General features: G+C 41.4%; 1 protein-coding gene across 5 annotated transcripts in view; it reads left to right on the forward strand.

Annotated features, from left to right (window-relative positions):
• Positions 1-16,676, forward strand: part of LOC115557690 (protein phosphatase Slingshot homolog 1) — a 99,553-nt gene that overhangs the window by 76,693 nt on the left and 6,184 nt on the right. For 4 of the 5 annotated variants that reach the window (XM_030375692.1, XM_030375691.1, XM_030375693.1 and 1 more), the window contains 9 exons: positions 3,502-3,623; positions 4,604-4,672; positions 6,055-6,120; positions 7,149-7,343; positions 10,345-10,438; positions 12,925-13,053; positions 13,530-13,576; positions 13,660-13,806; positions 13,962-14,162. In XM_030375692.1, the coding sequence (XP_030231552.1) occupies positions 3,502-3,623; positions 4,604-4,672; positions 6,055-6,120; positions 7,149-7,343; positions 10,345-10,438; positions 12,925-13,053; positions 13,530-13,576; positions 13,660-13,806; positions 13,962-14,162 (1,070 nt within the window). Of the gene's footprint in view, positions 1-2,975; positions 3,423-3,501; positions 3,624-4,603; positions 4,673-6,054; positions 6,121-7,148; positions 7,344-10,344; positions 10,439-12,924; positions 13,054-13,529; positions 13,577-13,659; positions 13,807-13,961; positions 14,163-16,676 lie in introns of those variants that run through there. The other variant, XM_030375694.1, reaches the window with a different exon arrangement.

Raw genomic sequence — 16,676 nt, forward strand, 5'->3', positions numbered from 1 at the left:
TCTTCCAGAAGCACTTGGAAGACTGACTTTATTGAATACTGACTTTATTGAAACACAGATTCTGACCAGAGACAGTACCTGCAAGGGAAAAACATCTAGGAGAGACAAAACAACCAACACTGTCTCCAGTTGTTTGGCTTCCTGCTCCTGCCGACCTGGAAAAAAAGACATAGACATTAATCATTGAGAAACAGGACAGAGAAAAGAGACGTGCACCTGAAAGAGAGACAGTGCAGCAGATACCTGTGGAGATCATTCCATCCAAATCAGAGAAACGTCCAGCTTTCGGGGATGACACCCCAAATGAGCCAAGCTCTGACAGATCAAACTGTTTTGGATGGAGAGGAACCTCAGCAGTTGTTGATCCAGAGGCTGAGGTCACCTCAAGGCACAGAGAAGCTCATCCCCCCAAAGTGAGAAGAGTTCTGTTTGGAAACTCTCAGGATGCCCCCTCGGATATTTCAAGACATGAGACCTTACCTGTCCAGTCGAGCATGTCGGAGTCTCCCTCAGAACCAAACATTATGGATGGAAGCCTTCCTGTTTTCTCAGACCTGTCATTCAGTGACAGCCGCAAGGACAAAGGATGCTTTGTCAACAAACCTTGTGAGGACAGGTCAGTGAACAGGTCCAATGGGGAAACCGCAGCTGGGACATCTTGAAGAACAATCTCTCCAGTCATCATGGTAGAGAGTGAGAGTGACAATGTTCCCAGACGTTCCCAGAGGCATAGAGAACAACCTGAACGACTACAGTATCGTCAACCGGGAAATCCCTTTCTGTCCATAGTCCAGTCACTTTTCCAAGGCCTCAACCTTGCTTTTGCCGACGCACTCCAGAACCATGGCTATGCAGACACCCCCCTAAGTAACCCCAAGGCCAATTCATAGTCATGTGGGTGTAATGGGACATACACACCTTTAGAAGGGGAGGATGTAACCCAGGTTACTAGGCCCTTATCAGAAGTCCAGTTTCAGTTAATTGATTAGATCAATAAATTAATAAGATAGATAAGATAAATAAATAAATAAATAGGGTTTGATTTAAAATAATCTTCCATAAAATGAATAGGATTTATGATTGGAATCTTAAATATGTCAATAAATAGATTAAAAAGATTCATATACACAAGGTTATTTATATCTGTTTAAAAATAATATTTTGTTTATTTCAAGTGTGGCGAATGTGCCTTTCTCAAAGTGTACAAGATTCGGGTTACATGAGGAGTTCACGTAAGGCAACGTAGCGTAACCAATCAGACACCGTCAAGGTGTACGTGCCATTGCTCTCTTTCTGCTGGACCGTTGTCGAGGTGGCGGCATGCAAACTTTTTCTTGAAGAAAATTATTGTTTGCGTGAGAGAGCCAGATATATCCCAACGTTTTGAGTTATAATCGGCGGCGCAGAGAGCGAAGCTTTTTTGTTGTTGCCGTGGGTTGATTAGCGGACCTTGTTTGTGACGGAAACAAAGGAGAACGTGAGTTGGTTATTAGCAACTATAGCGCTAGCTCATGCCATTAGCCACATGTAATTCATTACATATTACTGAACTCCCGTGTCCCTGTCTCTTCAAAAGCGGAACCTGGACTGATGAGAGCTGTGTATTCTGCCTTGAACCGGAGTGTGTGTGTGTACGTGATGTTTGAGACGACGCTGAAGTTGGCATCCGATTCGCAGCATCCGATTCAGCAGCTGGTCCACTTTAAATCGGTCCTGATTGAAAACCACTACACCTACACTCTTCAAATCTGGACTAAATTATCACAGTGAGGCTATACATTATAACAAACATAGTTACAGATTTGTGAAACCTTTTTTCTATTTGTGAAAATGCAATACAGGCTCATTTTAATGCTTTTTAGGGGTCCAGACTGCATTAGAACGGGTCCTGATTGAAAACCACTACACCTAGACTCTTCAAATCTACGCTAAATTATCACAGTGAGGATATACATTATGTAAAACATAGTTTCAGATTTGTGAAACCTTTACCCTATTTGTGAAAATGCAATAAAGGCGCATTTTAATGCTTTTTAGGGGTCCAGACCGCATTAGAACTGATCCTGATTAAAAACCACTACACCTAGACTCTTCAAATCTGGACTCAATTATCACAGTGAGGCTATACATTATGTAAAACATAGTTTCAGATTTGTGAAACCTTTAACCTATTTGTGAAAATGCAATGTGGTCTGGACCCCTAAAAAGCATTCAAATAAGCCTGTATTGCATTTTCACAAATAGGGTAAAGGTTTCACAATTCTGAAACTATGTTTTACATAATGTATAGCCTCACTGTGATAATGTAGTCCAGATTTGAAGAGTCTAGGTGTAGTGGTTTTCAATCAGGACCGATTTGAAGATTCTAAGTGGTTTTCAAGCCGAATCGGATGCTGCGAATCGGATGCCAACTTCAGCGTCGTATTATTGAGCTTCTGTTGAGTAAACTTTATTGATGTTCGTCTGATGAACAGAGTTGAAGTGTGCATCTGTTAATGTTAATGTGGATTAACGGGGCATTCATTTCATGTATGTTGTTTAATTTTTTTTTTATATTACGGTGTTTTAGTTACATTACCCCCACTCTGTGTTTAATCTGAGAGTGAGCGCCGGTAGAAAAAGGAAAAGTAAAGGAGATGAACGAAAATAAATGTTCAGCCATTTGTCTCATATTAATGTTGAGAAATGTGTTAAAAAGTAGTTAAGATGATTATTAGAAAACAATGTACATGTATAAATATGTTTGTTAATATGCATTTATTTACATTTAAAAGTATAGTTTATTGATATGAATATTATAGTAACCCTTTTTCTGGCCTTTATAGGCCAGTTCTTTTTGCTTTGTATGGATTTCTGGTTGAGATCTGCATGAAGATTCTTCTCCCGCTGGGATTTCTCCCATCTCTGTAGAGGTAGTGGGGAACCTCAGTGGTAGTGGCGAGCTACCCAAACCAAGGACTGTTATTTTGTTACAAAGATTCTGATTTTCCCAGTGGCTGGATGTATTGAGAAACTGTGGTTGATATCTCATGTTTTTTTATTTATTATTTTTATTTTACTTCTTTAAATCCACACAATATAGCTCTTAAAAACGTACCTGTTGATTGTGTGAGTCCTTTACTCTGTCACTCAATGCATATTGCTAATACCGCTTTCTCCTATAGCGATCTAGACTTCTGATTTTCTGGCCCACGAGTGAATTAATGCACTGATAAATATATCTGTATCTCCCAGTCTTTACCATCGACGGTTAGAGCTGATGCTGGTTACACTTTGCTTTCAGCATTAAAATGCACCCTGTAGCTTTTCTTTTCATCACTGTGTTCCATGTGTCAAGGTTAAATGGTAAACTCCACTCAACTGCAATGATGACTAATGATGAACACCAGCATCCCGCATTAAATTGGAAATCTTTGCTGGCGGTCAGTAATTGTTTTTTTTTGCTTAAGGCTCTTTGGGATGGTGAAAATGTCATTGAGTGTGGTTTTGGTCGGTCTGTAGGCGGTTCGTCTGGAGAGTGGGTGGTCGGAGCGCGTGCGGTACATGGTGGTGGTGTACACTAACGGGCGCCAGGACACGGAGGAGAACATCCTGCTGGGGATGGACTTCACTAACAAAGACAGGTAGGAGGAACTCCTGACCACTTTCACCTACATCACCCTATACCAACACCACCCTATCCATCCCCACCAACACCCTGATCACCATCACCCCCTCCGCCTTCACCATCATCACCTTTTATTATCTCCATCACCACTAGAGCTGAACGATTAATCCAATTCTAATCGTCATTGTACATTTTTTTATGCTAAAGTCGGAATCAGAACCACCTGGCCACGTTGGGTTCACTTGTATGCGACACAACTCTATCCTCCACTCAGGTGACATGCGAATGAGAGCAGTAGATGAAGAAAACAACTTGCCCCACTACGCTTTGATTGGTTGATGTTGACTGACAAAAACCCGACCGAATAACACCGCCAGGGAAAACTGACCGAAATGATCCAGAGTATAACTCCATATGAACGAGATTCAAAACGGCACAGCGAAATGACTAAGGAGAGAGCGGAGTTCATAGGGAAGGATTTTAGGTTTGCATGTGGTCAAGTGTGGTCAAGTCGCACATTGTACATGTTAACATATTAGGTATTATTACATACATGTTTATTATGAGTGATAGAGACACATATTGGTTATTTTTTTTGATTCTGCATTTTAGTTTGCGTGATTTGTTACTGACTGGAGATCAGTAAGACTGACTGGAGATCAGTAAGATGTTTTAATACATTCATAAATTCATCTCAACACATTGGACTGGCCTACAGGAAAGAGCAGTTTATATGTTGACTTATTGCAATGTTGTGTTTTTCATACTACAAATTGTTCAGCCCTCATCACCACCATCAACTTTACCTCCACAACCTTCACCAACTCCATCCCCTTCAAAAACATTCTCTTCAGTGCCCCATTTCTGAAATTAGAAACACTGCAATATCCTTTAAATACATTGAGTCATTTCACTGGGCACGTAGCATAGGAAACTAATTTGTGTGGTTGCTATCATTTCTCACACATTGTCCCTCACGCTTTGCCCTCCCATCAGTAAGAACTGTTCCATTGGCATGGTTCTTCCTCTGTGGAGCGACACTAAGATCCACCTGGACGGAGATGGGTGAGTCCTGCTCTCTGCTGCCCCATGCTGTGTAGTCAGTGGTTACCATAGACTAGAGCAGACCTGTCAAACACCATATACGGCCAGCTACCTCATTTATGTGGCCCACAAGGGCTTTAAAGGCGCGTCTTAAAAAAATAAGACGTGCAAAATGATGGCGTCTATCTATAACAGATAGACGCCATCATTTCGCACAACTATTACTAACAAATTATAGAGTTGAGGGAAGGCAATTTAATTAAATCCAGTGATGGACTGTCTTCTCTAGATATGTATAATTGTTTTATTGTATACATTTTCTCCTGCATAGATTTTATGTATTATCTCTATTAGGGATATACCGAAACCAGTACTCTGACTCGGGCCCGATATTGTGCTCATGTACTTGTAATACTTCCCAGATACAACAACCCGATTCCGCTTTACGCATCGTCACTTAATGTTGAAGAGCCAATGAAGCCAAAATGTTTGTTTTTTTAAAGGTAATAATCTGTCCTACATGATTGTCAACACAGTAATCAATGCCATTGTATGACCAAACTATGACCAAAATAATGGGCACCAGTGGCGTGGTTTGAATGGACGATGGGGTTCTGCCTGGGCAGCGGTTGACTGCCCCGGCCGAGAGAAAGTGGAGCTTTTCGGAAACTTAACGCCAATTGTGTGTGGATGGTGAAGCTTTGTCTTATTATGTCTTTGCAGCCATTTATTTAATACCGAGAGCTAGGATTCCCTATATATACACCTATAGTATACTATGGTTAACTTTGCTACGGTGTATTGCGCATTTCATAGATAACATTGCTCATTATAGCTCATTATAACTCATACACAACAACGGTACTCAAAGATCACAAGGTTGCCTAGGGTCGTAACCATGGCGATAACACTTCCCCCTCTTTCCTAGAACGAGGTTTTAAATAGAGCCGGAGAGCCGGTGAACTGCCCAGACAGAGCTCCACACGCCCATGCAGACCGCTGCCCCAACAGAGTTCCCCACGTCCACACAGACCGCGATGCCGGTGCCCCTTGGTCGTGACATCAGACTACCTCCGAAAAGGTAGTCTGACATCACTAAAGAACGCTATCTGCATTCAGCTGGATGGAACGTTCACATAGTGTTTTAGGGAGAATGGCTAAATCATAGGTGATAAAATAGCATAGATTACTATTTTTACGATCACAAAAGACAAATTTCAATGTTTAAAACAAAAAATATGTGGTTTTGGATTCACTTGCTCTTTAAACTGTAATGGTATTATTTAGTACTCCCTCACTCATCGGTACCTATATTGGCGAGTACCGAAGCGCGTATCCGGCGACTAAGTAATCTGAGAAAAAGTGGAATCGGTGCATCCCTAATCTCAATTATACCTCCCAAGGGGGTTTACAGTGAACACGGTGGAGCGAACTCACGTCTTCAAACCGGTCTCAGTACAGGCTATGTGGTAAGTAGTACAAAGTGCTGTGTTTGATATCAACAACTTTTTCATCCCAAATTAATTGAGTTTTTTTTCTGAAGAATTTATCCACTTTTTTCCAGTGGAAAAAAGTGGATTACCAAGCAAATAGAAAGTGTGTTCAAGCTCTGAAAGAACACCTCAGATAATGTGTGTCGTGTGCTGTGTTTGATATCTACATTTACATTTAGGGCATTTAGCAGAAAATTGTATCCAAGGCGCCTTACAGGAAGTACATTTGTCAAAAGAAAGAGAAACAACAATATATCGCTGTCAGTACAGTCAGGATGTTCATAGAGCCAAGTGCCAAGTACTAACAATCGCTAGGTTAACCCATTCCCTGTAAACAACAAAGATAGCTAGGATAAGACGCTACACAATGTCAAGTAATATTGCCAGCTGCCAGGACGTACAACCTACAATAAGTGTGCGTAAGAGGGGTGTTTTTTCGATAGTAAGGGAGAAGAAGGGGCGGTGGGGGGGTACCGCCCCTGCTATACAGGGCCCAGGTGAACTCTGAACAAGTGAGTCTTGAGTCAATTGCGGAAGCTGGTGTACGACTCACATCGGCAGGGAGCTCGTGCCCCCACTGCGAAGAGTTGTTCCTTTAGCTGCTCTTAGCGATTGTGGTCCCAATGCATCCCAATGGTCCCAATGCATCCCAACGACTCTTGCATCCCAATGAATTGATCCAAGTTTTTTTTCTGAAGAATTTAACCACTTTTTCCCCTGAGTTCTACTAGGTTCAGGGCAACTCAACATAAAAAACCGAAAAATCTCAGAATTATCATTTCTGGGCTCCGAGTTGTCCGACTTGATGTCAGTAGCGATATCAAACATGGGTGTTTATTGATGATTTAACACATAATTTGATGTGTAAATATGCAATATGTGTTTCATTTTTCATATGTGTATGTGATTATAGTAATGTGTGGTATTTAATAGCTATTGTACAAATTAAATTAGTTTAACAGTGCTTACTGGCATGTTGTTGAGTCCTCCTTCCCCGCTGGCAGGTCGGCCCTGCAGATCCTGCACAAGGCTTGTGAGGTGTCGTGCAGGCACAACTACTTCCCCGGGGGCATGGCCCTCACCTGGCTGGGCTACTACGACAGCTGCGTCTCCTCGGAGCAGAGCTGCATCAACCAGTGGAACGCCATGAAGGACCTGGAGACCACGCGGCCAGTCTCGCCCGACATGTTCGTGGACAAGTCAGTGTAAAGTCAATTGAGTATAGCTCTCCTATATCAAAGATCCAGTCCCAAAGGGCTTCACAGGCCACAGTTTATGACCCCTGCCTAGTCACTAAGCCCCCAAAAGAGTAAGGAAAAGCTCTGTTAATAATACTGGAAGAATTATTGAGAAGGAACTAATTTGCATGTATTGCACATTACTTCAACTATATATGAATTACATAACATTACACATTACCTTTTATATAAATCTGAATATAAAAGATTGTCCGCCTCTCCTGGAACCGTCACCTTATCGTGGTGGAGAGGTTTGCGTGTCCCTGTGAACCTGAGAGCTGTGTTGTCTGGAGCCTTGTGCTCCTGGTAGGGTCTCTCATGGCAGAGTGGTCTCAGGTGAGGGGCCAGACTAGTTCAAAAAACTCCAATGAATAACGGAAAAAGAGGAGATGTGACCCGGCCCTGCACACAGCCTGCATGACGGTGAACTAGACACGTCTTTAGCATATGGCCAAATAAATTTACACGGTGTGTCTTTTTACAATTTATTCGGTTCCAGGATTCGTAGCGTTGATCAGCTGAGATTCCGCCAAAGACGTTGACGTCGCTTAGCAACCGAGGACTCTGAGGGATTATCAGTCTACGTCACTCCCCGCTCTACGTGCATGTCATACAGAAAGAGACGAGAGCGACAAGAGCCACAATCATGTCTTGTTCATGTTGGTTGCACAAACCGTTTTAATAAGACTAACAAAACGCAGAAGTTTTACAGGATACCATCAACTCGCACACCATTTAAGGCAAACAGGAGATATCAGGAGAAGCGATTGGAACGAGCAGATGATTAAAGGCTAGGCTGCTTACTACCGTCACCGGAGCAAGTTCGGCTGTTTTCAAAAGCATCTGTCATTTCAGAAGCAACAACAAACAGATCGCACATATCCTAACAACAGAACGGACAAGAGAAACGTATAAATCCCTTTATTTGCGGCGCTAAGTTGTGATATAATGTCAATAAAAACCAAATATATATAGCTTTACATTTACGCCAATACTTGTCTTGAAATTATACGGAGGAGGCGGGGCGTGCTGGTGTCATATACCATTATTTGGAACGGCAGTTACCCTTCCTGAACGGCAGTTACCCTTCCTGAACGGCATATGCCCTTCCTGAACGGCATATGCCCTTCCTGAACGGCATATGCCATGGTATGTCACAGTGGTCGCGGTGGCACATGCCACAGGCCAATAAACTATCTCGGCACTACTGTCCAAATATGCATTTTTGAACCACTAATATTGTTAAAAAAATAGCACCAAACCCCTGCAGTAGCATGACTATGGTCCCTACACATAAAACGAAGCACAAACAACTTAGTTTGCAAACCCGTTGTTTATTTAAAAAGACAGTTTAACAAGCATTACCAGTAGGTCCGTGTTTACAGGAAGTCCACACAAGTCGATTGCCGAATGCAAGTTCAGTTCAGGGAGGAAAGTTTTGGATTTTATAATTTATATTTATGAATAATATGTAACAAGTGTTGACACGTAAATTAAAGGACTTGCATATGTAGATTACAGTTACAAAATATCGCTACAATCAAGCATTGCACGTTGTTGACAGAAGACGCACTGCACACGTGATTATCGCATAGAGTGAAGCTCAAGCACCGGAGAGGCGGAGAAGACGACCCATCTACAGCTTGAAGTCAAGAGAGAGAGATTGTTCGTGTTTGTGTTTTCCCCGGCTTCGGAAAACAAATGAAAAGTTACACCCCAGAAACTTTCCATAGACTGCCATCGCAGTACAATGATCTCTGGTAGACCAGTGGCTTATTGATTTGAGTATGGACATTGAGACGGCAATCGAGATGCTGATGCAGAAGGATTACGGTGTCTGCAGTGCTCATTTCGATAAGGACGACATCCTTCCTAAAAGAGCTGCTGACCCAAAGAACCCAAAGAAAGTGTCATTGAAGAAGAATGCTATTCCAGGAGTGCAGCAAGTGGCTACGGATAGACTTGAGGTAAAGTTGTTTGCTTATTTGTCGTGTTATAGGCTATAGGATTGTTCACAATTGGTGTGGGGGAATAAATCGAGGTTAGCCCACCTGGACAACTCACAAGATCATCCTTCACTTTCTCAAATGAAGTTGGGGCTTCTAGGACTTATAACTTTGTTTCCTGACGCATCCCCCCCCACACCAATTGTGAACAATCATATCTAACACGACAAATAAGCAACAACTTTACCTCAAGTCTATCCACCATTGATTGACCTGGACTCAAAATTATTTCAGAATATTATTCTCTAGAATCAGACGCATTTATAAAACCCGGATAAAAAGATTCATATTCTACAAAAATAATAAACCAAAATCGCCAGAAAAAAACTTTAGACCAAGCCTCACAAAAATCATCGGACAGAATTTGTTTTACTTAGTTCCATTCGAGATATTGTCCAATAAAGTTGGAGCAGTTAGCCCATTTTTCTTACATGACCATTTTGTTATTGTATAAAAAAACATACGACTATTATTAGGTGGGTACCAATTCCCTCCACTACTAATAAACCCAAATTGTGGTACTGCACCCAAAAGTGGCGCTATTTAAAAAAAAAAAAAAATGAACTAGCTTTATTTCGCCTTACCAGATTGACCTGGACTCAAAATTCTTTTTTCAGGTATATGTTTGAAGAAAGCCCTTAATTCACTTGAGAAATGTGTGCTTTGAGTTTTCTGGATGTTGTGTGCTTATCGATAGACATTTTGACCATGTGAATGAGGCTGCAGTTCAGGTTTATAAGTGGAACATCTTTCCTTAAATATGACAATTATGTTATATTTATATACAGTATCTTCCATTAGTGTTCTAGACTTTTCATTTTGCTCGGACCCCGTTAATCTCAGTTTGCGGTTACACTAATTATTATTATTATTATTATTATCCTATCATAGGCAAAAGACTGTAGAGCCTCCCAGTGCATTAGGTTACAGTGTCAGCGGTCTGTATGGTCTCCTAGGCCGTCAGAGAGAGAGTGCACCGAAGGACTCCTGAAGGCCAAGCTTCGCAGTATCATGAGTTACCAGGACCTGGACAATGTCACGTCCAAACAGGTAAACGAAAAATAAAGCACACCAGTTTCAGTGTTTCCCACAGGATTTTTTTCAGCTGCGGTGGTGTGGTCCCTGAACCCTCCAGGGGGGTCCGGGGGCCGAATTTTTTTTGTACCCTTTACATTGGAATGCATGAATCTGGTGCACTTTGAGAGGAGAATATGCACTTAAATCCTATTCAAACAGTCCTGTATTACTGTAGATGGGATTATTGGTGTTGTAACTTTGCCTTTTGTGTCTTCATTTACAGATTTTTATATTTTTGTATAGTAATATTTAAACAAAAAATGCCACAACGCAAATATAATTTGCACAATTTATTTACAGATTTTTGCCTGATGCTTAAACACTAAACATGGTTGCTATGCCCAAAGCATAACTGTTTTTTACATAAGACACTTTGTTCAAAAATGAAATCTCCTGCAACAATGGGCAAAACACATCTTTTTAAATTATAAACCCTTACTAAAATTTGAAAATAACACAGACTCACACACATGAAAAATAAAAAATAAAGCTAATTGAATACCAATCAGTGTGAGCCTTAGCACTACAAATAGACCTCAGGTGAGCTCAGCTCCTTTGTGAGACAGTGAGAGTCAGGGGAAGAGGACAAGAGAGCGATGATATGCTTTTTATTGCTTAAAACACTTCTTCTTAGTCTTGGGAGTCAAAAAGTGATGAGAAAATTATGAAATAAATATAAGTTATACATAATAGAAACTATTCATGATCTTTTAAGAAGTCCTTAGGTTTTTTCCCTGCATTTATGCTAATGACCACAAAGTTCCCGAAAATACCTAGGCTATAAATTCCTGACTGGATATAAGCTCCTGTAAAGGCTATGAGTGATCCCAAAAAGAGCGACAACACGCACACACACACATAGGCCTACACACACACACACAATACTAGAGGAAAAACGGCACGGAGGTTGCGGTTTATAGATACAATATAATTATTGGGCTCAGAGGGTTTTTAACACTGGTGGTCATGTAGCGACACATTTTAGCAACTTACTTTCTCTCTCTCTCTGTCTGTCTCTCTCTCTCTCTCTCTGTCTGTCTCTCTCTTTCCTTCTTTCTTCTATCTTCCGCTTCACTCGCTACTGCTAGAATCAATGTAACTTTGCAACCGTGTAGGGTAGCCTACTGCCAACAACTGCCACACTCGCTGTGTATTTTTCTTCTTTGATGTTGGGTACGTGACGATGTGCCGTGTGCTGCACAATTACCGTTACGCGCTGTACATTTTCTAAAAGGAGCTACGTAAAAAGAAAAAAAAAATTAGGAGAAGGATTTTTATTGCAGCGGCGGAGAAAATTCAGCAGCGGCGGCGTGCCGCTGCTGTGTGAACGTGGGGGAAACACTGAGTTTCAGGTAGCGGGTTCCCTGGACTGTCGGGAATTTAGGTTTCTGGACCGCTGATTCATTTTTGAGGAAAGAGTTCTCTCCATCACGGATAGGTTGAACCTGAAAAATGTGTGTTCAAGATCGAGACAGGCTTCATAAGCCATCATCTATCGCACCCTTAAAATGGGATTGCTCAGGGGATTCCCAAGCCGCTAATGCTATTTCAGTGATTTTACTGGTTGGATGGGGGGATGATTTGTGCTACGGCACAATGGTAAGGCTGATTCCATGAGACGAGGTGAAGGCATCAAGTGTTCGCCACGTTTGACTTGGTGATAAAAATAACAAAACGTCTAACAAAATTTGTAACATGAACCTACTTACTGTATATTTGAAGAGAGATGGCGCTCCAGTTTACTATACAGCCTTCTGCATACTCTGAACAGGAATAAATTCCCATCAGTAAACAACATTAGTAAAGTTTGTAAGCTACTGCTAGAGACCCCGCATCTCGGCTACGTAGGCTACCGTCAGACTCCTGGCTCCTGTGTAGTGTGAAAGGAGCCAAAGTTGCTCCCAATTCCCAAATTACTTCAGTAAAGACAAGTCAAGTTGATTGTCAAGCCAGCAACATATGTGACCAACAAGGAGGAAAACTTGTAATAAAATAGTTTTGGATATGAGACGAAGGAAGTGGCCAATGCAGCCCTGGCAGAGTTATCTCAGATCTAGCCTGTTATGAACCAGTTTTTCTCACATCATGGCGCACATCATGACTGGCCATGGTAACTGAAGTGAGAGTAGTCTATCTTGGTAGTTATGTTGTATCAAAACTAGGGATGGAGGATATGAAAACGAGTATTACAGTCAAGGTCACCTCAGACCTTCACATCATAACAATATTATGAATATTATGAATTATTGATGTACAACAATGAATTATTGGTGGATATGAGCCACAAATAAGAGTTAGGCTAGTGGCTAGGGTCTTTGTCTCCCACCGAAAAGGTTGTGAGTTTCGAAACCCTTATGTCCTATCAGCCAAAGTGTCTGCCAAATCAGTAAATCAAACCAGTAGCAGTAATAATGATAATGATGCCACTAAGAAACAGTCAAGAGCTATCTGTGTTTAAGATCCGCACAGAGCTGGAGCAGCATATGAGCTGCAACCTGAACGAGTACAAGGAGTTTATCGACAACGAGATGCTTCTGATCCTGGGTCAGATGGATAAGGCCTCACTGATCTTCGACCACCTCTACCTGGTAAATACTTGCTAGTAACTGCCAGGCTAGTGCACCAGTTAACCTGCAGAACATTCCATTACCTATATTGAATAATAGATCTATCTTTCTATTCATGATATTTTCAGTAAATATAACAAACATTAACATTTTCCGTTTTTATTGTTTTCTTGTCCTTGTCAGACAAATCAGGCAAATGTATTCATATGTTGTCTTGAATAGGAATATGTTGGGCTGTGGTAACATGTGATGGCCATTTGCCATGTGGGGGAGGTTTGATAGCAATGGGGAGTGTGTATACTTAATCCACGTCAAGCCACCCAGATCTCCCATACAGTTGATACTATCCATTACCTTTTTATATGACTTCAAAGCCGCAAAAGGTTGTCTTCCAGATATAATAATAACATCTTTGACAGAGTCTGGATAACAGCTACTGTAGCGAAGGGTGGTACAGAATGAGGAGCAGTGTTGACGAGGTGTTTGTTGTTGCCCAGGGCTCAGAATGGAACGCGTCTAACTTGGAAGAGCTGCAGGAGACAGGGTGAGACCTGCTTTGACCCAAGATAAAAACACAAACAATCATTTGAAGTGTAATTGACAAAATCGGTGACACCCTCTCGCCAGAGTGGGCTACATCCTCAACGTGACCCGGGAGATAGACAACTTCTTCCCTGGGACATTCTGCTACCACAACATACGTGTGTATGATGAGGAGGCCACAGACCTGCTGGCCCACTGGAACCATACCTACCACTTTATCCTCAAGGCCAAGTGAGTGTGTGTCTGTGTACATATTTCCATCTGGTTTTACCTTAAAGGACTACTTTGGAAATATATGTTCAATCTATTTAAGTATTATGTTATGTTTTTTTCTAACCCCGTAATCAAATCAACTGGTCATCTCGAATGCCACCTACCGCTAACAGGAAGAACAACTCCAAGTGTCTGGTGCATTGCAAGATGGGTGTGAGCCGCTCGGCGTCCACGGTGATTGCCTACGCCATGAAGGAGTACGGTTGGTCTCTGGAGAAGGCCTACGGCTTCGTCAAGCAGAAGAGGAGCATCACCAGGCCCAACGCCGCCTTCATGAGGCAGCTGGCCGAGTACGAGGGTATCCTGGACGCCAGGTAGAGCACTTGCACCACACCCAAGCCTGGAGGAATCACCACTCACAGGGTTCTGCTGACATCAGTACCTCCAAAATCAGATTGTTCACGAATATCAGTATAGCCTTTGCTAGGCAGAAATGTATCTACACATATGTGGCCTTATGTTGTGAACAAAGCCCAAGCCAGGGCCACTCGTGGGCTGTGTGCTTATATCTATGCATCTATATATCTGTCCATGTGTTATGTATACATCTATATAGCTATCTGTGTGTTATATTTATACATCTATCTATTTAAGCAATATCACACGAGAGGGAGTGCTGTTGTACTGAATATCAGTACAACAGGTACGAGGCCGTAGGTACGAGTGCTGAAGATAATCACAGCCGTGCTGATATTCAGTACAACAGCACGACCTCGAGTGTGATATTGCTTTTATACAAAAGTTCTACAAGCACCATTTATTAGTTAACAGCAATAAGCAACAACATATTATGATTTGTTTGTTTATTTATTGATTTATTTGGCTCCGTTAACGCAAATAGATCCGCAACTGGACTGGGACTGAACTGTTGCCAAGCCACACATAAACACACTAGCTTGCTAGTTTGTATAGGTCTACAGTTACTGAAGACCAGCTAGCCTACCTTTTTTGCTCTAGGTTTGCGCTGAAGTATCAGTGCAGGCTTCTTTCCTTCCCTTCGTCCTCTTCTGACCATTAGTAATTCAACTCAAATTTTATGGAAACATGTTCATCTTTGCGGTGCAAAGTTTGATGCAATCTAAGCTACATAAAGACTGTTAATAAAATGAACGGTTATTAGAACACTTGTAAAGCGGAGTGATCCATGTATAGTTAAAAGTCCCAGTGCTGTTATACTCTATATCAGTACTCATGGAATGCCTCTTGTCCAATCAAATTACTTGGTCGGAACTAACTGTTGTATAAACATCTTTAATCTGTCTATTAGTTTTATCTAAACACCTATACATCTATCTGTGTTATATCTATACTAGGGATGTCAGTTTCCGTTAATTTTGCTTTCGATAGGCTGACGACCATTCCCATTGCAAAAACAAATGTTCACTTAAACTGTGCGAGCAAACACGGGGGGTTAATGTAAGTTCATACAGTGCATTTGTGCAGATGGAAAATCGCCTTCTAGTTTACATATCAGATGCTTTGTCATGTAGATAAATACACTTGTATTGAACATAATGAGGTAAAATATTTGGAGGTAATGTTTCCGGTGGCCCTCGCCCATGCGAAAGAGCAGTAGTTGTTCCTAGTGCATTCCTCAGATGAAAATGATACATTTCAGGAAATATCACCGCAGTGCTAGTAATAGCCTAATAAACATTTTGTAAGACTATATAAAACCTTTAAAAGGCATTAGAAGTTGCAGGACTGTTTTCCGATCAGTGATATATTGTTTAATAATCCTGAATCCATGATTGTTTTTTTATGTGGACATATGCCCGATGCTAAATCGTTGTGCTGACTTTTCTAGGAAAGCACAACATTTGTCGTTTAAGTCTCTACTCATAAGTGTGTGAATTGACACACACCGCTGACGACAGATGTTTTTATCCAAAGCGACTGTTGCACAATAAGTGCAAAGGGATATGTTCAAAAAGTTCAACGGTTTTTATTCGCCATTTGTGCATAAACCAGACAGTTCAAACACATTGGAATTCTTGTGCAGGGCTTCTCAAGTACAGTATTAATACAAAGAGAGAGATCGAGAGAGAGAGAGAGAGAGAGAGAGAGAGGGCGCAGCACAATAAATAGTATTAATAAAAAATATAAAAAGTTTTAAAATTTGAGATAAGGACAAATTGCATGTTGTGCATTGCATTTCAGAGAGCACCACAGTAGATAGTGATTTAAAATTAAAATTAAAAAATTAAAAAATATATATTAAATTAAATTGAATTCAGCAGTGCAACCATACTGTATCAACACATGTAGCAGCGTTATTGCACGTAGGAAGTGGGGGTAGGGTGGTGAGTATATATTTAAATAAATAAATAAATAAAATACAATATTGCATATTGTATTTTTTCAGATGTTCTCTGTTAATGCCATCAGTCGCACTGTTGCAGGGAAGAAGCTATTGAAGAATCTTGTCGTGCGTGTGATGATACTGTCCGCTCTACTGTGTCTGAGTCTGTATTTGCAATGTTTGTTATTGAGTAGAGGGTGAGCTGGGTGGAGGGATTCTCTAATGAATCTCTCTGCCCTTTTCCGACAGCGCTGACTGTAAATAAAGTCCATGGAGGGAAGTGTGGTCCCAGTAATCCTTTCAGCAGTCTTTATGACCCTTTGGAGTGCCCTCCTCTCTGCCTGTGTGGTATTCCCGTACCAGACAGTGATACCTGAAGTGAGAATGCTCTCTACTAGTCCACTGTAGGCCAGGGTGAGAGGATGCTGGTTTAGTCCCGATTTCCTGAGCAGTCTGATGAAATATAGCCGCTGCTGGGCTTTTTTCACTGTAGCAGCAGTGTTAAGAGACCAGCTCAGGTCAGACA

The sequence above is a fragment of the Gadus morhua genome, chromosome 13 (genome assembly GCF_902167405.1).
Source record: "Gadus morhua chromosome 13, gadMor3.0, whole genome shotgun sequence".
NCBI lineage: Eukaryota > Metazoa > Chordata > Actinopteri > Gadiformes > Gadidae > Gadus > Gadus morhua.